At 41.4% G+C, this 20,060-nt stretch overlaps 1 protein-coding gene across 3 annotated transcripts in view; it reads right to left on the reverse strand.

Annotated features, from left to right (window-relative positions):
- Nucleotides 1–3,350: 3,350 nt before the first annotated feature.
- prc1b (protein regulator of cytokinesis 1b) overlaps nucleotides 3,351–20,060 on the reverse strand; it is a 31,306-nt gene continuing 14,596 nt past the window's right edge. For all 3 annotated transcript variants that reach the window (XM_061664139.1, XM_061664131.1, XM_061664148.1), the window contains 6 exons: nucleotides 19,446–19,541; nucleotides 19,236–19,382; nucleotides 19,055–19,165; nucleotides 18,843–18,968; nucleotides 12,545–12,718; nucleotides 3,351–4,087 (listed from right to left, as the gene is read on the reverse strand). In XM_061664139.1, coding sequence (XP_061520123.1) covers nucleotides 4,016–4,087; nucleotides 12,545–12,718; nucleotides 18,843–18,968; nucleotides 19,055–19,165; nucleotides 19,236–19,382; nucleotides 19,446–19,541 — 726 coding nt within the window. In that variant the 3' untranslated portion in view covers nucleotides 3,351–4,015. The remainder of the gene's footprint in view (nucleotides 4,088–12,544; nucleotides 12,719–18,842; nucleotides 18,969–19,054; nucleotides 19,166–19,235; nucleotides 19,383–19,445; nucleotides 19,542–20,060) is intronic.

The raw sequence follows: 20,060 nt of genomic DNA on the forward strand, positions 1-20,060 counted from the left end.
TGCGCATCTAATTCGGATTGCTGCTTATATTTACGTGTTTCTCCAATGATTTTAGAGGAATGAAACTAGTAGACAATCGGCCAGCTAGCTGTTTCATGCTCTGTTGGCTAAAATGAAATGTGACGGAGGGTGGGGGATTATCCTGAGCGTTTTGCCCTTTATGTCTCTAAATGTTTGTTTGTTTAAAAGCTTTCAAACGGACACCGCTACAGTTTCAAAAGTGTTGATGTTGCATTTTTCTTCTTCGATGCAGAATCCTATTTCATGCATAATGTACTGCACAACAGAACTAAACTAAACACTTTAAGACAAACTAGTGGAGTGAGAGTTTTTTCAAAGAAAACTTCAGGACTGAAGTGCTGTTAATGAGTTTCACAAGTGTAACTTGTTTAAAAAGGATAAATACTGTAATTTCATTCTGCCTTTATATTTTAGAGTTTGATTTCTGAAATTTGACCAGTATCACCAATTTAGCTTGTTTAAAATAAGTATAGCAAGTGAGTAATTCAAGTGAATTTTGTCTGTTTTATTTAATTATTTGATTCAAGAAGTCTGCCTTTTTATTTCATATTTCTTAATGTTTCTCATATCTCTCTCTCTATCTATATATATAGATATAAATATATCTATATATTTATAGATATAGATATCTCTCTCTCTCAACTGTTTTCAACTGCATAAAGGCTTTTGTATTACTGGGCTACAATTCCAATGAAATTGGGACGTTGTGTTAAACAAATAGAGAATACAATGATTTGCAAATCATGTTCAACCTCTATTTAATTGAATACACTACAAAGACAAGATCTTTAATGTTCAAACTGATAAACTTGATAGTTTTTAGCAAATAATCATTCACTTAGAATTTTATGGCTGCAACGCATTGCAAAAAAGACTGAGAAAGTTGAGGAATGCTCATGAAACACCTGTTTGGAACATCCCACAGGTGAACAGGCTAATTGGGAACAGGTGGGTGCCATGATTGGGTATAAAAGGAGCTTCCCTGAATTGCTCAATCATTCACAAGCAAAGATGGGGCGAGGTTCACCTCTTTGTGAACAAGTGTGTGAGACAATAGTTGAACAGTTTTTAGGACAATGTTCCTCAACGTACAATTGCAAGGCATTTAGGGATTTCATCATCTACGGTCCATAATATCATAAAAATTTTAAGAGAATCTGGAGAAATCACTGCATGTAAGCGGCAAGGCCGAAAACCAACATTGAATGCCCGTGACCTTCGATCCCTCAGGCGGCACTGCATCAAAAACCGACATCAATGTGTAAAGGATATCACCACATGGGCTCAGGAAAACTTCAGAAAATCAATGTCAGTAAATACAATTCGGCGCTACATCCGTAAGTGCAACTTGAAACTCTACTATGCAAAGCACAAGCCGTTTATCAACAACACCCAGAAACGCCACCGGCTTCTCTGGGCCCGAGCTCATCTAAGATGGACTGATGCAAAGTGGAAAAGTGTTCTGTGGTCCGACGAGTCCGCATTTCAAATTGTTTTTGGAAATGTGGATGTCGTGTCCTCCGGGCCAAAGAGAAAAAGAACCATCCGGACTGTTGTGGACGCAAAGTTCAAAAGCCAACATCTGTGATGGTATGGGGCTGTGTTAGTGCCAATGGCATGGGTAACTTACACATCTGTGAAGGCACCATTAATGCTGAAAGGTACATACAGGTTTTGGAGAAACATATGCTGCCATCCAAGCAACGTCTTTTTCATGGACGCCCCTGCTTATTTCAGGAAGACAATGCCAAACCACATTCTGCACGTGTTACAACAGCGTGGCGTTGTAGTAAAAGAGTGCGGGTACTAGACTGGCCTGCCTGCAGTCCAGACCTGTCTCTTATTGAAAATGTGTGGCGCATTATGACGTGTAAAATACGACAACGGAGACCCCGGACTGTTGAACAGCGGAAGCGTTACATCAAGCAGGAATGGGAAAGAATTCCACCTACAAAGCTTCAACAATTAGTGTCCTCAGTTCCCAAACATTTATTGAAAGGTGATGTAACACAGTGGTAAGCATGACCCTGTCCCAGCTTTTTTGGAACGTGTTGCAGCCATAAAATTCTAAGTTAATGATTATTTTCTAAAAACAAAGTTTATCAGTTTGAACAATATATATAGGTTGAACATGATTTGCAAGTCATTGTATTCTGTTTGTATTTGTTTAACACAACGTACTAACTTCATTGGAATTGGGGTTGTATTTTTCTGTGAAATAAATTTGGGTTGCGACTTAATGACTAAGTAAAATCTTTGGTCCTTAGGCAAAACCAGTTGGGAACCACTGAGTAGGTGAAAGTTTGAATATTAAACTTACATCTACAGTGGTCTATTTCCCCTGACATTTTTTAGGCTTGAAGTGGGGATTTGATAACATTGTGCAATTAAGTGATGCCAAGAGTAAAAAAATTGGCCCCTTTTTTTTTTTTTTTTTTTTTTTTCATAGGGTCCGCTGAGAAATGAAAAGCCAGGGGGACAAGAGATAAATTCTTTTTAAAAAGAAGCAAGTCAGATAACGCCAAGGTGGACAGAGAGTGCGAGTGAATAGCTTGTGTGCGTGGGTAATTGTGTGTGAGTGGGTTACTCTGTGATTGAAAAATTGTTGCACTTTTGTTTGTGTATATTTTGTTGTAAACGTTAATAAACTTGAATTTATGCGCACAAACCATCTTCTGTGTGCTTAGTATGTATATTGCAACATTTAGAGACTGCAATTCATTGGTCGAAAAACTCATTCATCGTCATAGTCTGTGGACCCCCTGAAATAGCCTTCGCCACCCATAGGATAAAAGTCTAGCTCCGCCACTGCCCCCCCCAAAAAAGCTTGTACAACTAAGTGCAGGTTTCATAGTAACTATATGGCGAGTTGCAGTTTCAAAGTATGCTGAAAAAACTTGATTTTCCTGAATGTGATAGCGCTGGGAATTTTTTTTTTTTTTTAAGCTTGACGAAGGTCCCCTTACATTATTCTTTCAGACCTGCATACATACAGTACTTGACTCTCATACTGCATGTATCATACAGTTGACAAGATCACTGATTATCATGGTAGTAATTTAGAAAACAATGAGAAATAAGACTTCAAACATCTGCAAAAGTCTGGAGATGCCGGCAGAATACTCACACTTAATATTATTGTACTCAACTCTAAGATAACAAAACTGAACAGAAGTTGACCTTAAGTACCAACTTCTTCCTGATCAAAGAAAATATTATATAGCTAAGTAAAAGTATGAGCCTAGGTTTCCCACTCTTTAGTGATAGAAAAGTCATAATTACATGAAATTTATTTTTCATATTTGCTTAGAAATGTAATAAAAGCCATATGTGAACTGCTGTTTGTTCAAATATTGATTCTCAGCGACTTTGTTTTGTTTACATTTTGAGATTTTATCACTTTAACCATCCTGTCTTAAATGTTAAAGCATCAACATGGGACAGATTAACATCTTAGACACATTGCAAAAAGGTGGGGAGAAAGAAAATCAAATGTAACACAGTGTGTAAAACTACACAATGAACTGGAATATATTTTACAAAATGTGCAAATTACATTACATGTGGTTGTTTAACCTTTAGATTCCATATCTTCAGAAAGTTAACTAGTTAGCTTTTGCTAATAGAAAAATAACATGACGATAGATTTTCTTTACATCTTTGTCAACATTTAAAAGGTAGCATTAGGATAACTTAGCTTGGCTTGTTTCTTCTTTTGTACAGCGACCGACTTGGAAACATCTGTGTGATAGCACTGCTGGAAGCAGCAAGGAACCTCCTTCATAACCAATTTAAGATACTGTATTATTACCTTCATTTACATTTAAATGCAGATAGCGTCATAAGATAGTGCCATCTATTGAGAGACTTGGATATATATAAAAAAAAAAAAAAAAGTTTTGGAATTTGAGTTAATAACTAAACAACCTAAACACAAGGATTGCAATATAATGGACTATATATAATGGAGGCAGTCTTGTCCAGAGGTGAGACGTCAAAGTTTGGTGATGGTAGAGTTCAGGATGTGCTGTTGGATCTTGGGGTTAGAGGCCTTGGACAAGTCTCGCTGTCAAAAACGCAAAGCAGGACAATATTAGAGGCGAAGGGACGAGTCATTATCACACTGCTTTTTCTGTGAAAAGCAACAAAATGTTTGTTGCACCTACAAATATTCAGTTTCTCTGTCTGAAAAGCCTGACTGGATTCATTTGAAGGCAGGCTTTTCACCTGATACCCCTTGACCAGGTTAGATTTATCTGGGTAAGTGGTTTAAAATTTGTGCGCAATACAGTAGAACATCCAAAGTTATTTGCCCCTAAAGTTTAACAATTTGGAATACGACTTTTTTTCAAATATATCATCTATCGTTAAGGCCTTTTCGCGCTGCACTTGGCAACGAGCAAGGCGCTGTCGACTTTGCCCATTCATTTTGTACAGTGTGTGCAAAGGGGGCGTGTCGCAGCGCGGCAAGTGCAGACAGAGGGCAGCTCACGTGACACGACACGCACTCAAATAGAAAAATGCTCTCTCCTGGAGCGGCGTCACGGTGACGTCAGAAAGTGCCTCCAATATGAGGGGCTGGCGGAGTGATTTTTGAGTGCCATTTTGGCGGACTTGTATCTTAAACGGCAAGGGGAAAATGGAGAGTCATAAATGCCATTGTCCTGAAGCTATCCTGAGCTTCAGGACAATAGACAAATGATATACCGAGACCTCTCTGCAGGAGGCTTTCAAACTTCGCCCTGCTCAGCCTGAAATACATCTAAAAGTGTTTGCCGTGGAACTATAGCTCACGAACTAGCTTATAAACTCGGAGATCCTGTTGTAAAATTAGTATGGGATGCGTTGCACACATTCCCTTTTTTAGTTGCTGCGTCACCTCCTCCTCCTTAAAATAAGCAAAGTCAAGGCTTTATTTTGCAAGAATTACAAATACATATTGCAGAGTTGTGGTCTACTCAGTGGGGAAAGCCTCTGACCTCCTTGGCGGCTGCTACGGTTGGCAATGGCCGCATCGGGGTGCCGTTGTCCTTGCGCTCTGCCATGAACCTTTCACACTGAGGAAGTGTGGTGTGAAAAGGTCTCAACACAGATCAGTGCATCAATAGGCTTAATAGGCAATTTTCTGAGGACCCGGGTTCAAATCCAGCCTCACCTGTGTGTATTTTGCATGCTCTCCCCGTGCCTGCATGGGTTTTCTCCGGGTACTCCGGTTCCCTCTCACATTCCAAAAACATGCATGGTAGGTCGATTCAAGACTAAATTGCCCGTAGGTGTGAATGTCAGTACGAATGGTTGTTTGTTTATATGTGCCCTGCGATTGGCTGGCGACCAATCCAGGGTGTACCCCACCTCTTGGCCAAAGATAGCTGGGATAGGCTCCAGCACACCAGCGACCCTAGTGAGGACGCGCAGTTCGGAAAATGGATGGATGAATCAAGTCACCGACAAGCAACCAAGATTTCTGGCTCTTACAGACCCGTAACCTCTTCTTTAAGAGGATCCTCTGTCCTCCACTCGTGACCTGTATTAATGGCACCTGTTTGAACTCGTTATCAGTATAAAAGACACCTGTCCACAACCTCCAACAGTCACACTCCAAACTCCACTATGGCCAAGACCAAAGAGCTGTCAAAGGACACCAGAAACAAAATTGTAGAGCTGCACCAGGCTGGGAAGACTGAATCTGCAATAGGTAAGCAGCTTGGTGTGAAGAAATCAACTGTGGGAGCAATTATTAGAAAACGGAAGACATACAAGACCACTGATAATCTCCCTCGATCTGGGGCTTCAGACAAGATCTAACCCCATGCGGTCAAAATGATCACAAGAACGGTGAGCAAAAATCCCAGAACCACACAGGGGGAGCTAGTGAATGAGAGCTGGGACCAAAGTAACAAAGGCTACCATCAGTAACACACTATGCCGCCAGGGACTCAAATCCTGCAGTGCCAGACGTGTCCCACTGCTTAAGTCAGTACATGTCCAGACCCGTTTGAAGTTGGCTAGAAAGCATTTGGATAATCCAGAAGAGGATTGGAAGAATGTCATATGAAACTAAAATACAACTTTTGGGTAAAAACTCAACTGTTTGGAGGAGAAAGAATGCAGAGTTGCATGCAAAGAACACCATACCTACTGTGAAGCATGGGGGTGGAAACGTCATGCTTTGGGGCTGTTTTTTCTGCAAAGGGACCAGGACGACTGATCCGTGTAAAGGAATTAATGAATGGGGCCACGTGTTGTGGGATTTTGAGTGAAAACCTTCCATCAGCAAGGGCATTGAAGATCAGAATCAGAATCATCTTTATTTGCCAAATATGTCCAAAACACACAAGGAATTTGTCTCCGGTAGTTGGAGCCGCTCTAGTACAACAGACAGTCAGTTTACAGAACACTTTGGGGACATAAAGACATTGACAAAAAACAATTGTGCAAAAAGATGCAGAGTCCTCTAGCACTTAGAGCAGTTCGAACGACTAATATTGCAATAGTCCGGTGCAATGACCATTGTGCAAAGGGCGCTGAGACTTCAAGGAGTGTATGCGGTTTAAAGTGACGAGTAGTGCGATCATCTGGGACAATGTCGGTTGTGCAAATGTTACAGATACTCCTCAATCAGTGTGCAAATGGAGCAGATGCTACTCTGGCATGAGTGGCCAGTATATGCAAATAGTGCGGCATGGCGAGACAACTACAGTGAGTGCACGAGTAATACATAATTGGCCCCACAGAAATGTGACAACGAACTCAAGTCAAAAACTTTCCAGCTTGTTGTAATGGAATTATAGGTTAGGTGTTTAAGAAGTTGATCGCAAGAGGGAAGAAGCTGTTGGAATGTCTACTAGTTCTAGTTTGCGTTGATCGGTAGCGCCTACCTGAAGAAGGAGCTGGTGACCGGGGTGCAGACGGTCCGAGAGGATTTTGCACGCCCTTGTCTTAGTTCTGGCAGCGTGCAAGTCCTCAATGGTGGGTAGGGGGGGTACCGACAATCCTTTCAGCAGTTTTGATTGTCCGTTGCAATGCATGAGAATGATCCCAAACACACTGCCTGGGCAACAAAGGTGTGGCTTCGTAAGAAGCATTTCAAGGTCCTGGAGTGGCCTAGGCAGTCTCCAGATCTCAACCCCATGGAAAATATTTGGAGGTAGTTGAAAGTGTTGCCCAGCGACAGCCCCAAAACATCACTGATCTAGAGAAGATTTGCATGGAGAAATGGGCCAAAATACCAGCAACAGTGTGAAAACATTTGACCTCTGTCATTGCTCAGCTGACGTCTCGGATTCTCCCGTGTCTCTCCCTAAGTCTGCCCCCTCTACCAGTATGACCTTGAAAGACAGACAAACCTGCGAGCAATATTCCGAGATTTGAACCTAAACCCTACGGCTCCCATGACAGGGCAGCATACCTTAAAGACATTGACTTTTACCTTAAGATTTCCATTCGCTATCACTGAGGATAAACTTTACCTGATCAAGGTCACGTCTAGTTGAGAAGTGAGTAGCGAGTAGCTTAATTGAGCGACAACCCACACAAGCATCCACAAAATGAAGTATGGTCTACACAGTGAGGCCAAGCAGGTCTAACCTCCGTGACAGCATCCTCGCTACACCAAGTCCGCCAACGCAGATGCTCAACCAAGGCACCGACAAAACCGAACAAGCTGCTTTGCCGCCAACTAATACCATAACGACCGAAATAAAATGCATCCACACCGCCCCCACCAGTGACGCTCGTAGCCTTGCTACTATCGAGACACAACTTTGGGAATTCCAGTATGAAATCCCCACCACACAACAACGGATAGCTAACGAAGTAACCAATTCCTGGTCTCTAAGCAACACGCGAAGGGTAGCCATTTTAGTTCTCAACATTTGCTGTGTAGCTTTAAACCAAACTACACAGAGCATCTGGTAGGGCAACACTTGCGTCCGAGTCACTACTCCCGTGGTAGTCTCCTATAATGACAGCAATCCTGATCTGTATCTGTCGCCAAATTTGCACGTGCATCCTCACAAAAGACATCCATTACTTGTGTCCCAAGTAAGCCGTTCATCCGAGATGTAGTGGGTGGGATTTGTGGCCTGCATCCCATGAAGGATAGGTCGCAGTGTAGAGCAGAAGCTACACCCTGCTACCAGGTCACTACTACTCACGTGGAGATTGTTGGTACCAAATGGCGCGTTAACACACCAGCCCTAAGTGCAACTCTGAGTTACGACCACCACAACTAGACTTGCCTTGCCCAATCACACCATGTGGGTCGACGTCCCCAGAGATGCCATTTGGCATATTGAGGACGTCGACCTCTACCACACGTCAGCCAACAATTATGAGGGCAAAATTTGAAGGAACTCAGGGGATTGCATCACATAGATTGACAAGACTCTACGCGTCATTAGCGCTTACTCTAAAACACCCGAGCCCCCGTTCATCCACTCCTGGTCCGCAGCAGATAACGTCTTAATAGCCTTGGTCACCCTCGGTTACTGCATGACCTTTGGCATCACCTGCCTGCTGTATCGAAAGACCCAAAACTTGCAGTCTTTTAAATCAGTGCACAAATGTGCGGCCCAAAATCTTCCGTAGGAAAAGAACGGCTGAACCCGAACCTCTACACACCCTTTTGAATCTAGACTAGGATTTCATTCCGTCATCAAGATTAGAACCTCTACTGAGCACCTTACTTCTACTTGATTAATTAGGTTCTACACCTGACTGTTATTCTCCCTGTGTACCAAGTTGAAGGTTGCTTCTTTTTCTTCTTTAGAGCCTTGAGTTTCTCCTTTGGTTTTTTGGTTTTGTTTGATTTTTACTGAGAACTCTCCACATAGTTAGTGTTGACCCTTAGTATTAGCTTCTCCTCTGCCCCAAATTACTCTACTCACTGCCATCCCAACATATATCTACATATAGGTCTCTCCACACACATCTATACTCACATATAGGCACACTTTGAGTAAGAAGTTGTCATCGACAACTGTTATGGCCGAAAGGGGGGAATATTATTATTACAGTATATTTGGTATTTGCATTGTTGTGTGTGTGCCGCCTTCCAAGGAGACGTTGCCTTGATCCGCCAACGAAGGGGGGCTATGCAGCGAATATGCCCTGACGGAACATGGTGCCATCATAAACGCCCACAACTGTTAAACTCTGCATTCCTCCCTGCTGGCCCGTTGAGCCAGACTGTCTTTGGAAGACTGCTTAATGTCACCCGGACCGTAAACGAATTAAAAGTTAATTAACAACTAATTAAACAATTACCACTGAACTAAGATGCCAAACAAAAGTGCAGCAAACCTACTGTTCAAAGCAACATTTGCTCCTTTGAAATGCCTACACGGCGCTGCCAAGCGTTTTATCTGGGACAATTGGTGGAACGCAAGTGACACCCGCTGGCGGTGGAGAGTTACTGCAAGCCAAGAGCTGTGCCACAGATTTCACCGAATGTAACTCTGTTTGATATTTTACGAACTTTGCATGAATGCTCCCAGTATGAATCATGACACCAATCTCACTAATGATTGTTTGCCACAGGTCTGATGTCAAATCTGTTTGTCAACTGAATCAGATGAGATGTTTCACCTCACACAACACAAATGTCACATCACAAATATGTAGTGCTCTTAGCCACCACATCAAATTTAAACACTCTTTGCATTGATTAACCAGGGTGTGTGCGTGACAATGCAAAGCTGGGAACCGATTTTTTTTTAATCTAAGATCCAATAATTAATTTCTTATTTCCACTGGTTTTAAAACCACAAATAAGCCGAGGATGAAAATTAATAGTAAAGAGGCACGGTCTGTCTTCCTTTTGGTCCCTGGGCCAAAGGCCGGAGCCTCTTAGTTCTGGGCCTCTCGTCACTCCAACTTGCTGAAAAAAACTGGCCGCACAGCCAGGGAGCCCCACCTCTCACCACGAGGTGGCGGAGACGGGCTCAACCTTCCTCACAGCGCCGACGAGCGCGGAGAACAGAAGCACTCTGCCATGCCCCGAAACTACACTTTTGTGTGTGTGTGGGGAAGGGAAGGAAGTGTGGCGCAAGTCTTCTCTGAGCCCGTGACGAACACCGTCACCAAGGAGCTCCCATTCGGCACCCCGGCCCATCCATAGGGAAGAGCGACCCGCCAGCCTAAATTCTGTTCTACGCAATTGCAGCTTGCTGTTTCCTAGGTACAAATTGGTGCATAATTGGATTATAATAACAGAAATTCCCAGCGCATTCTCACTTCACAACTACATCACAAGTTCGACCTGCTTTACGAATGTTTACCTGTACCCTTTGTAATCAAGCCCCAATGCATAGTTTCCCTGTAGTTTTCCCTTTTAGATTTAATACAATTTTCTATAAAATTCCACTGTTTATCGTATTTTTGTGTTTGAGTGCAACAATAAACCAGTGTAATCTAGAACTCTTATTTCATCCATGTAGAAAACCTTCCGGAATAGAGATCGATTAGAGGTTTTCGTCACTTTTCCTAAAGTTCAGGAATATAAAAAGAGACGTGGTGCCCTTTTTACGGGACAAAAATATTTTGATTATAACATTAAACGTAAAATCGAGCTAAACCGGAAGCAACGCAGGCGTCGCTTCTGGCATATTCTTTTCCTAAATTAATTACAGTGGTTCACCACTGTTCTATATTTTCGCCGTTTGTGGCTAATGGCTCTCACTGTGGTTTGGTGGACTCTCAAAGCTTTAGAAAGGGCTTTATACCCTTTTCCATACTGATAGATCTCAATTACGTTCTCTCATTTGTTCCTGAATTTCTTTCGATCTCACCATGATGTCTACCTTTTGAGGATCTTTTGGTCTACTTCACTTTGTCGGGCAGGTTCTATTTAATTTATTTCTTCATTGAGAACAGGTGTGGCAGTATCAGGTCTGGGTTTGTCTAGAGAAATTGAACTCGGGGGTGATAAACCACAGTTACGTTTTAATTGGGGGGGGGGGGCAATTTTGTTTAAATAGTGATGTCATATTTGGTTAGGACAAATCTTTTGAGTATTTCTTTCCTCCAGAAGTGCACAAAGTGCAGTTAACTCAAAATAAAAAAAACAGTATCAGACTTGGAGTAGGAGGGTATCTGATTGAAAAACAAAATCGTGCATCCCTCGTAAAAACTCAACTTTATGATATACGTCCTCCTCACTTATGAAAGAATAGCGTTTGTTGATTTTTGTTCTTACAGTGGATAACTTCATTTTACACTTGTGTGAAACTAACTAATGTCAAAACGTAACAAGTGTTCAGGCGCTTGCATCACCGACTGGACTTGGTTTGCACGGCACCCACTGCAAGATGGCACAGGGACGGCACAGGGTTGCCCATATTTGATACTGGTTGCTAAGCGACTGACCACAAATAAGCCTAGTTCCTTTTCCCTCTGACATACAGTAAAGTATGCTACAGCTCTGCAATATGGATTTGTCACAGGTACAACAGAACACAATGTCATTGCTTATAATAGGGAGGAGGAGGAGCACAAGGAGAAGGAGGAGACAAGCAGCAGCTAAAAAAAAAAACGTAATGGGTTGAGCCGTTCCTAATGGCATGACAGGATCTGGGGGAGTTTAGGTTCATCTGTTGGCCCAAACCCCGGGGATTAACATTTGCCAAGCATTGGATTGTTCACCCACAAATATAAGTATTAAATTAATAATTACATTTTCTCCTTCATGCTCATTTCACTGTCATACTTCGCCCAAAACCTTGGCTGTTGTCACTCTGAACTGAATGCCACTGTCTCTACTTTTGAGATGCACCGAGATGTTGTCACCGCCTGCTTTTGAACACTGAACACTTTTCGATTTGGGCGCTGCCAGCCTCAGCACGTATACAGTGAATGGGTGGGTCAAAGGCGCACTGCCCTCTGTCAAATGCTGTGTGAAAGGAAGGGGCTTTACACTTAAAAAGACCCTGGCGATTAAAGTTAAGACTTATTGTTGGTATCAGGAGTTAAGTGAACCACTGTTGTTTTTGTACTTAACAGTTAGGAACATTAAAATGGTTCCCAAACATTGCATGTACAGTTAAAGGTTTTATGTATTATTTCTATTTCCAATACTTTCTACGGATGGGAACGTTTTTTTTTTTTTTTTTTTTTTTTCAAAAATTTGAGGTCATGGACCGACAAAGATTTTGCTCAGTTGAAAATCTTACACATTTTACACTATAAGTGACATTGTATTTTAACATTAACATTCCACTGAGGCATAGTGTAAGAACTATGTCTTTTTTTAAAAAGGCATGGTATTACTACAGCAGGCCAGATGGAGTTATTTCTTAAGACAAAACTACATGCTTTAATTTAGAGGCATGCAATCAACTCAAAGGGATTAGTGGGAGACACTCTAGGGTTAGGAAATTAACACAACTTGACAGAACACTTTCAGTGTTCACCAAGTCCCTCTAAAAGGCAATTTTACATAATCAGACTTTGTATACCTGAGAGACACAACGCGAAACGCAAAGTGAAAGCAAAGCAAAAACATAAAGACAAAAGTGCTAATTACCACAAACTGTGAATATGTGCTGGCAACTGAGTTAAGGCTGATGTTACATTGTGGACTAGCGGGGGTCAGCAATGCAGTACTCGGAGGGGTTCCCTTCAACTGAGCACTCTCTTTTTTACAGTCATACACTTTTGGATGGCGAGGTTTACCGCCACAAATCCTTTGTGCAGGACCCTGGAAGAGACACAGTGGAAGAGACTTGTTAAAAACACGGGCTGAACTGAACACCTCTCCATTGTTTCTAACCTTTAACTTGATTTTACAAAATAAATAACACAAGCCTAAACAAAGGATGGCACAAATTTAGTGACACTTCACAAGTGATATGGAGCCTAACCCCACCTGAGATTTCTTTTTAATTGCCAGTCAGTCGCATGAGAGGTCGTCAGGGATCTACAGTACCATAATTTCTCATGTATAATGCACATACCCAAAAAAAAAATAAAAAAAAAAATCATCAAGTCAATATTGCACATTATGCATACGGTAGGTATAAGGAAAATTTAAGAAAAAAAAAACAAATCTTCCGCATTGTATAAATGTATACTGCGACCTAGGGGTAATAAAAAAGGTGTACACTTTGATTTGCATTTACACATTTATATATGGTGAGTACGGAAAGTATTCAGACCCCCTTAAATTTTTCACTCTTTGTTATATTGCAGCCATTTGCTAAATTCATTAAATTTCATTTTTTCCTCAATGTACACACAGCACCCCATATTAAATAAACAAAAACTGAAATATCACAGCCATAAGTATTCAGACCCTTTGCTGTGACAATCATATTTAACTCGGGTGGTGTCCATTTCTTTTGATCATCCTTGTGATGGTTCTACACCTACATTGGAGTCCAGCTGTGTTTGATTATTCTGATTGGACTTGATTAGGAAAGCCACACACCTGTCTATAGAAGCCCTTACAGCTCACAGTGCATGTCAGAGCAAATGAGAATCATGAGGTCAAAGGAACTGCCTGAAGAGCTCAGACACACAATTGTGGCAAGGCACAGATCTGGCCAAGGTTACAAAAAAATGTCTGCTGCACTTAAGGTTCCTACGAGCACAGTGGCCTCCTTAATCCTTAAATGGAAGACGTTTGAGATGACCAGAATCAGAATCCTCTTTATTTTCCAAGTATGTCCAAAAAAAAAAAAAAAAAAAGAAGGAATTTGTCTCCGGTAGTTGGAGCCGCTCTAGTACGACAACAGACAGTCAATTGACAGAGAACACTTTGGAGACATAAAGACATTGACCAAAAAAAAAAAAAAGTCACTGAGCAATAAAGGGTTGTTAGTTGCCTGGTAATCTGGTAATGCCGGTACGTTTTTAATTTTTTTTTTGACAATTGTGCAAAAGATGCAGAGTCCTCTAGCACTTAGAGCAGTTCGAATGACTAATATTGCAATAGTCCGGTGCAATGACCATTGTGCAAAGGGCGCAGAGACCGAGCCCGTCCTAGAGCTGGCCGTCCGGCCAAACTGAGCAATTGGGGGTGAAGAGCCTTTCTGAGAGAGGTTTAAAAAAAAAAAAAGAACCCAAAGATCACTGTGGCTGAGCTCCAGAGATGGGAGAAAGTCAACCATCACTGCAGCCCTAACCTTTTCATCACTTGAGGAGCTGCTGCAGATTGAAGCAGAACAGAGGGCAAGTGGCCTTGCTACCAGCACGGTCGAGCTTCGTCTCAGTGCTTTTAAAAATCATTCATTCATATCGTCACTAGGGTCGCAGGCGAGCCTATCCAAGCTGACTCTGGCCGAGAGGCGGGATGCACCCTCAACTGGTCGCCAGCCAATCACAGGGCACAAAGAACCATCCACACTCACTTTCACACCTACGGGCAATTTAGAGTCTTCAATTAACCTACCATGCATGTTTTTGGGATGTGGGAGGAAACCGGAGTACGGAGAGAAAACCCACGCAGGCATGGAGAACATGCAAACTCCACACAGGGGAGGCTGGATTTGAGGGTCCTCCGAACTGTGAAGTAGATATCCTAACCAGTTGGCTTTGAAAATAATAAAGAAAAGAAAAAAGGTAAGAATTATATTAGTGCATGCACATAGAGCAGAATTAATTCTCGGAAAAGCCTAATAAAATACAGTTAATGTTTAACGCAAATCAATGCTGTGCATTATACACGGGTAGAAGCATATTCCTGATTCTTTTTTTTTTTTTAGGTCAACTTTGGGGGTTCACATTATACGGGAGAGCGTATTATCCACAAGAAATTATGGTATATGGCCAAAACTATTTGCTCACCTGCATTGACTCACATACATGTATGAATGTAAATGACACACCATTCCTAATCCATAGGGTTTAATATGACATTGGTCCACCCTTTGCAGCTATAACAGTTTCAGCTCTTCTGGGAAGGCTGCCCACAAGGTTTAGTAGCGTGTTTATGGAGCTTGCTTTGTGCACAGTCATGTTGGAAGAGGCCAGCTCCAAACAGTTCCCACAAAATTGCAAGGAATAAATTGTCAAAAATCTCAAGCATTCAGAGTTCCTTTCACTGGAACTAAGGGGCTAAATCCAGATCCTGAAAAAAACCCTGACACCATAATCCCCCCTCCACCAAACTTTAGACTTGGCACCATGCAGTCAGACAAGTACCGTTCTCCTGGCAACCGCCAAATCCAGACTCATCCATCAGATTGCCAGATGGAGAAGCATGATTCGTCACTTCAGAGAATGTGTTCAGTGCTCGAAAGTCCAGCGGAGGCGTGCTTTACGCCAATGCATCTGACGCTTTGCATTGTACTTGGTGATGTATGGCTTGGATGCAAAGGCTCGGCCATGGAAACCCATTCCATTGAAGCTCTCAGCACACTGTTCTTGACCTAACCTGAAGGCCAGATGAAATTGAAGGTCTGCAGCGATTGACTCAGCAGAAAGTTGGCAACCTCTTCGCACTACGTGCCTCAGCATCTGCTGACCCAGCTCCGTCAGTTTACACGGCCAACCGCTTTGTGGCTGAGTTGCTTTCATTTCCACATGCTTATAAAACAGGTGACAGTTGACTGTGGAATATTTAGAAGCAGGAACATTTCATGACTGGACTTTTTGCATGTGTGACATCCTATCAGAGTTCCACGCTGGAATTCCTGAGAGCGACCATTATGACCCATTATTTCACAAACGTTTGTAGAAACAGTGCATGCCTCGGTGCTTGATTTTAAAGACCTGTGGCCATGGAAGTGACTGGAACACCTGATTCCGATTATTTGGATAAGTAAGCAAATACTTTGGGCTAAATCTCGCAAATACTATTGAAACGCTTAAATACTTGTATTAGTATATTATATTAGTACTAGCCCGCGACCCTAGTGAGGATAAGTGGTATAGAAAATGGATGGATGGATATCAGTAATATTGCAGTATGATGTGAGAGGATTTTAGCTGTGTGTGTGTATGTAGGCGTAAGTGTATTTCACTTGTCTAAATGTTACTAACTGGTGTGTCTTAAAGACCCAGGTAAGTCATTTTTGTGGGTTTTCCAAAATATATTAAATATTTTTAAAATACTGAAAACATGCAAAGACTGAGAACAATACAGAACTGAATTGTATTGCTTAAAACTCCCTTTTCACCATCTTCAGCTGGACGAATTTTTGGGGCGAGGTTAAAAATCAGCCCCGTGATGAAAGCGGGCTGGGATAATTAAATATATTGTCCTTGTAGTGTATTCAATTAAATATAGGTTGAACATGATTTGCAATCATTGTATTCTGTTTTTATTTTTTTTAACACAATGTCCCAACTTCATTGGAATTGGGGTTGTAATATCAAACCCATAAAGTTGAATTAAAATGTTATGCATTTTCTTTTCACTAGGGTAGGTTACAATTTCACAAGAGAGCTTCAGAACATATTTGCTTACATTGCATATGCTAGTGTTAGTTGGTTATTTGAATTTGAGTTGATTGACCAATATTTTTAGTTGTAGTTTAACTTGTTCGCGGTCTCAATGCTGACATAAAACATATTTATTGTTTTATTTCAATGATTCTGACTTCGGTGCAGTGCCAAACCATGGACACATAGCAAAGAGTGTTAAACTTAAATGGGAGACTTGTTGGGTCATTGATATTTTCCCAAGCTCGTTATAAACTTACCTGCCTGAGAGCACCGCTCGGCCCACTCAGAAGACTGAGGATTGAATGACGTGATGTTCCAGCTCCAAGTAGTTGGCTTCATTATGCACGACTCAGACACCATTCAGCATGTATCGGTACTCTTTTATGGACTGGACAAAGACTAAAATGTATGTAAAAATAAATAAATCGCTGACCATCACGCTCATTTATTCGTGGCAGCCAAAACCGATCATGATTAAACTTTGATTAATTGTGCAGCCAAAATATGGAATTTATTTTGTTTTGTAATAGAAGAATAGGTATTTTGTTATAGTCAGCCAGATCGGCGAGGGATGGAAAGTCATCAATGTCCTTTCACCATCGTTCCTTTCATACTGTGTTGCGTGTTTTTGTTTGCACATTAAAGGCAAAAGTCCTGTTTTTGTTCCTCATTTAAGATAACACCATTCAAGCAAGTTTTTCCTCATGTTTTTGAGATTGTAGGGTGAAAGCTGCAGCTGGCTACTTGTGTGGACTAAATGGGTGGCAACAATGGGGAAATGAAATGCCAGTATTTCAAGCGTTATAGCCCATCGGGGAAAAAACAAATAAAACAACTATGAACTCGTTTGTTTTTGGAACGGTGAATTTCATTGAAATTTTTTAATGATGAACTATGAACTGAAATAGTTCCTTTTTGGAACGATGACCTTTGAACTGCACTAGTTTGCAAGAAAATGAACTTTACTAACACTGATCATATATTGTTTCACATAGCAATATATATCGCAGGTTTAAAATAAATAAATACAATCACAATGTAATATTTTTCCAATACCGTGCAGCCCAAATTGAAATCATATGGTGAGTCAAGGCAGGTGTGCAAATACTTTTGGCAATATAGTGTACTTTCTGGCAGGAGTCGTCCCTCCCCAACGACATAAACACCAAGCGCCCTTATTCCATGCAGTGGCCATTCAGCTGAATTGCCACTTACTTATTCATAACAACTTCTACCACGATAGCGTGCAGTTAGCCATCAACCTATGCCTACAACTCGAAAGGACCGCGGTGCATCGCACTGCTGTGGCCGCATATAGCGCACTCTTCGGCAACCACAGCAGCCTGATTAACGGCTGAATTTCAACTGAGGTAAAGAAAGCAGAGCATTCAGAGCATTCAACGACACACCCACAGTGTTTGGAAGCTGAACGTCTCAATTCTTAACCATTGTGTGATTTGTTTTTTTATTAATTCAAATTTGACAGGCTCTTTTAACAAGAGACTTTTCTGTTATGTCAAATTTACAATATTTTATTTTCAACTAAAGACAAAGACACACAAAGACAATCGGCCTGTTTTTGTGGTCATTTTGCCCCTTCCCGACCGACCAAGCACGTCAAGATTATCCTATAACATTATTTATTAGATATTATATAGTAGGCATGAGGTGTGTTAAGATTGGATTTGTCCCAATTTTAGGGTCCAAAACAGATTGGGATCGACAATCTTAAATAATGAACGTGTTCAATATTCACGAACAAAAGTCTTGGTGTGTGTGGGAAGCTGACGACTCCAGAGTCATTACTCCGTGAATTGCGACGTGGAACAGAATAATATAGCCAATCAAGAAGTGTCCTGATTCAGCAAAAAGACTAGTAAAAGACTAAATAAAAACAAACACGTTTCAGCCGATGTCATTTTTTGGTATAAAAGTGGATTCCCCAGACAGCAAGGAGTATTTTCCAAAGGAAGTCGTTTTTTTCCGGGGATATCGCCATTTTACTAGGCTCCCAGCTCCAGCAGCCTTCGGGAACACTCAGCAAAAATCTGTGCATATCCGGAAATCTATCTTCTTCTTCAGTTTTGTTAGATCACATGTAATCACACGAGATTTCGAGATAGGTGGTGGAACAGAATCTTGGTGTGTGTGGTGTTGAGATTATCGGAACACAGCACAGACAATATGAACTGTTAAATGGCTAATTTTTTTATGATTAAAAAAAAATAAAAAAATAAAAAAAATCAGGCATTTAACAGTGTGGGGTCTGTCACAGATAAAAAAAAAAAAAAAAAAAAAGAAAAATAAGATTTAAAAACTCATGTTTGTACCAGGCCTTACTGAGACTGTGTGTGTGTTTTTGTTTCAAGTAACATTCCATTTAGTTTTCCCACTACCTGTAGGTATATTTTATCCTATCCTATCCTAACACCAACCTTGTTCGTTGAAAAAGGTGTCCGTGGCATCGGTGAGCATGGCACCGGTGAGCGACAGACAATTCCACCATAGGCAGAGCGCATCGTGCTGTTGGATGTGGCCACAGAAATACTGGATGTGGCATTCTGAGAAAGAGAGACAAAATAGTATTACTGATAAAAGAGCAAAACCGACATCATAAACATAGAATGAAGTCATATGCTGGGTTTACCATCCTTCGAGATTTATTTTGGGTATGGTTACCCAGCAATCTACGTTTGGGGGTTTGTACTGCTGTTCCATAAAGCATATCCTCCTCAGTCTGCTTGCTCTTCTTCAGGTGCTGTTAAGCATACAAAGAGGATATGTCAACTCATCTACAAACAAATTTGGCATAAAGCTATCACCCTCACCCTTTCTAGTTTTTCTCTCTCTTTGTCTGTTTGATGCAGCTTCCACTGTTCCTCCACATACTTGAGAAACTTTTGGCCATTGACCAAAAACCCACTGCCTTGCTCATTTTCCCATGCATCTATCTGGGCTTTTAGTGTCTTTTCCAACTTAAAAGAAGAACATTGTTTTATTATCAAGTGCTTAAAATTTGAGCGTCTTTTACATCTTACCTTTGGTAGATTTTTATGCAGCTCAGCCCTTTGTTTCTCCTCTTTGAGTAGATTCCCTCCTCTATTTGTAAATCTCAACGGATCTGATGCTTTTTTCTGAAATGGAAATCCAACTTTTTATGTAAACACTGTAGTGCACACGCCATGAAAAGATGACACCCAGCACCCCAGTCTCTGACTGCCGCTCTCCCCGCCGAGATTCAACTTCGCATACAGACGCTAAGAGAATCAAAAGCGAGACACAGACATTTGCTTTTTCACGCCGACGGGCACCCGCTCCGAAAGTCTTGCGCGCTTCCTTTCTGCCACATGTAGCTGTTCCCCGTGCATACCAGGCCGACCGAACACCCAGAAGCTTTACCTGCCTGCCTCAATCGTGTTCAAGACACGCAAGTCCAACAATTGCGGTCTACTAAAAGTACAGATTTGTGCATATTTGTGTTTAAATTAACAAGAACAGGAATCCCCAGCTATATGCATTCACTACACGCTCATTCTACCAATCTCACATCACAAGTCAGTTTCCAATGTTCATCTGTACTTTGTTTGCTTTGTGGTTTTCTATATTGTTTCCCTGTAGATTCCCCATGTTCGATCATTACATTTTCCATAAAA

This window comes from Phycodurus eques, chromosome 2, assembly GCF_024500275.1.
Source record: "Phycodurus eques isolate BA_2022a chromosome 2, UOR_Pequ_1.1, whole genome shotgun sequence".
NCBI classification, from domain to species: domain Eukaryota; kingdom Metazoa; phylum Chordata; class Actinopteri; order Syngnathiformes; family Syngnathidae; genus Phycodurus; species Phycodurus eques.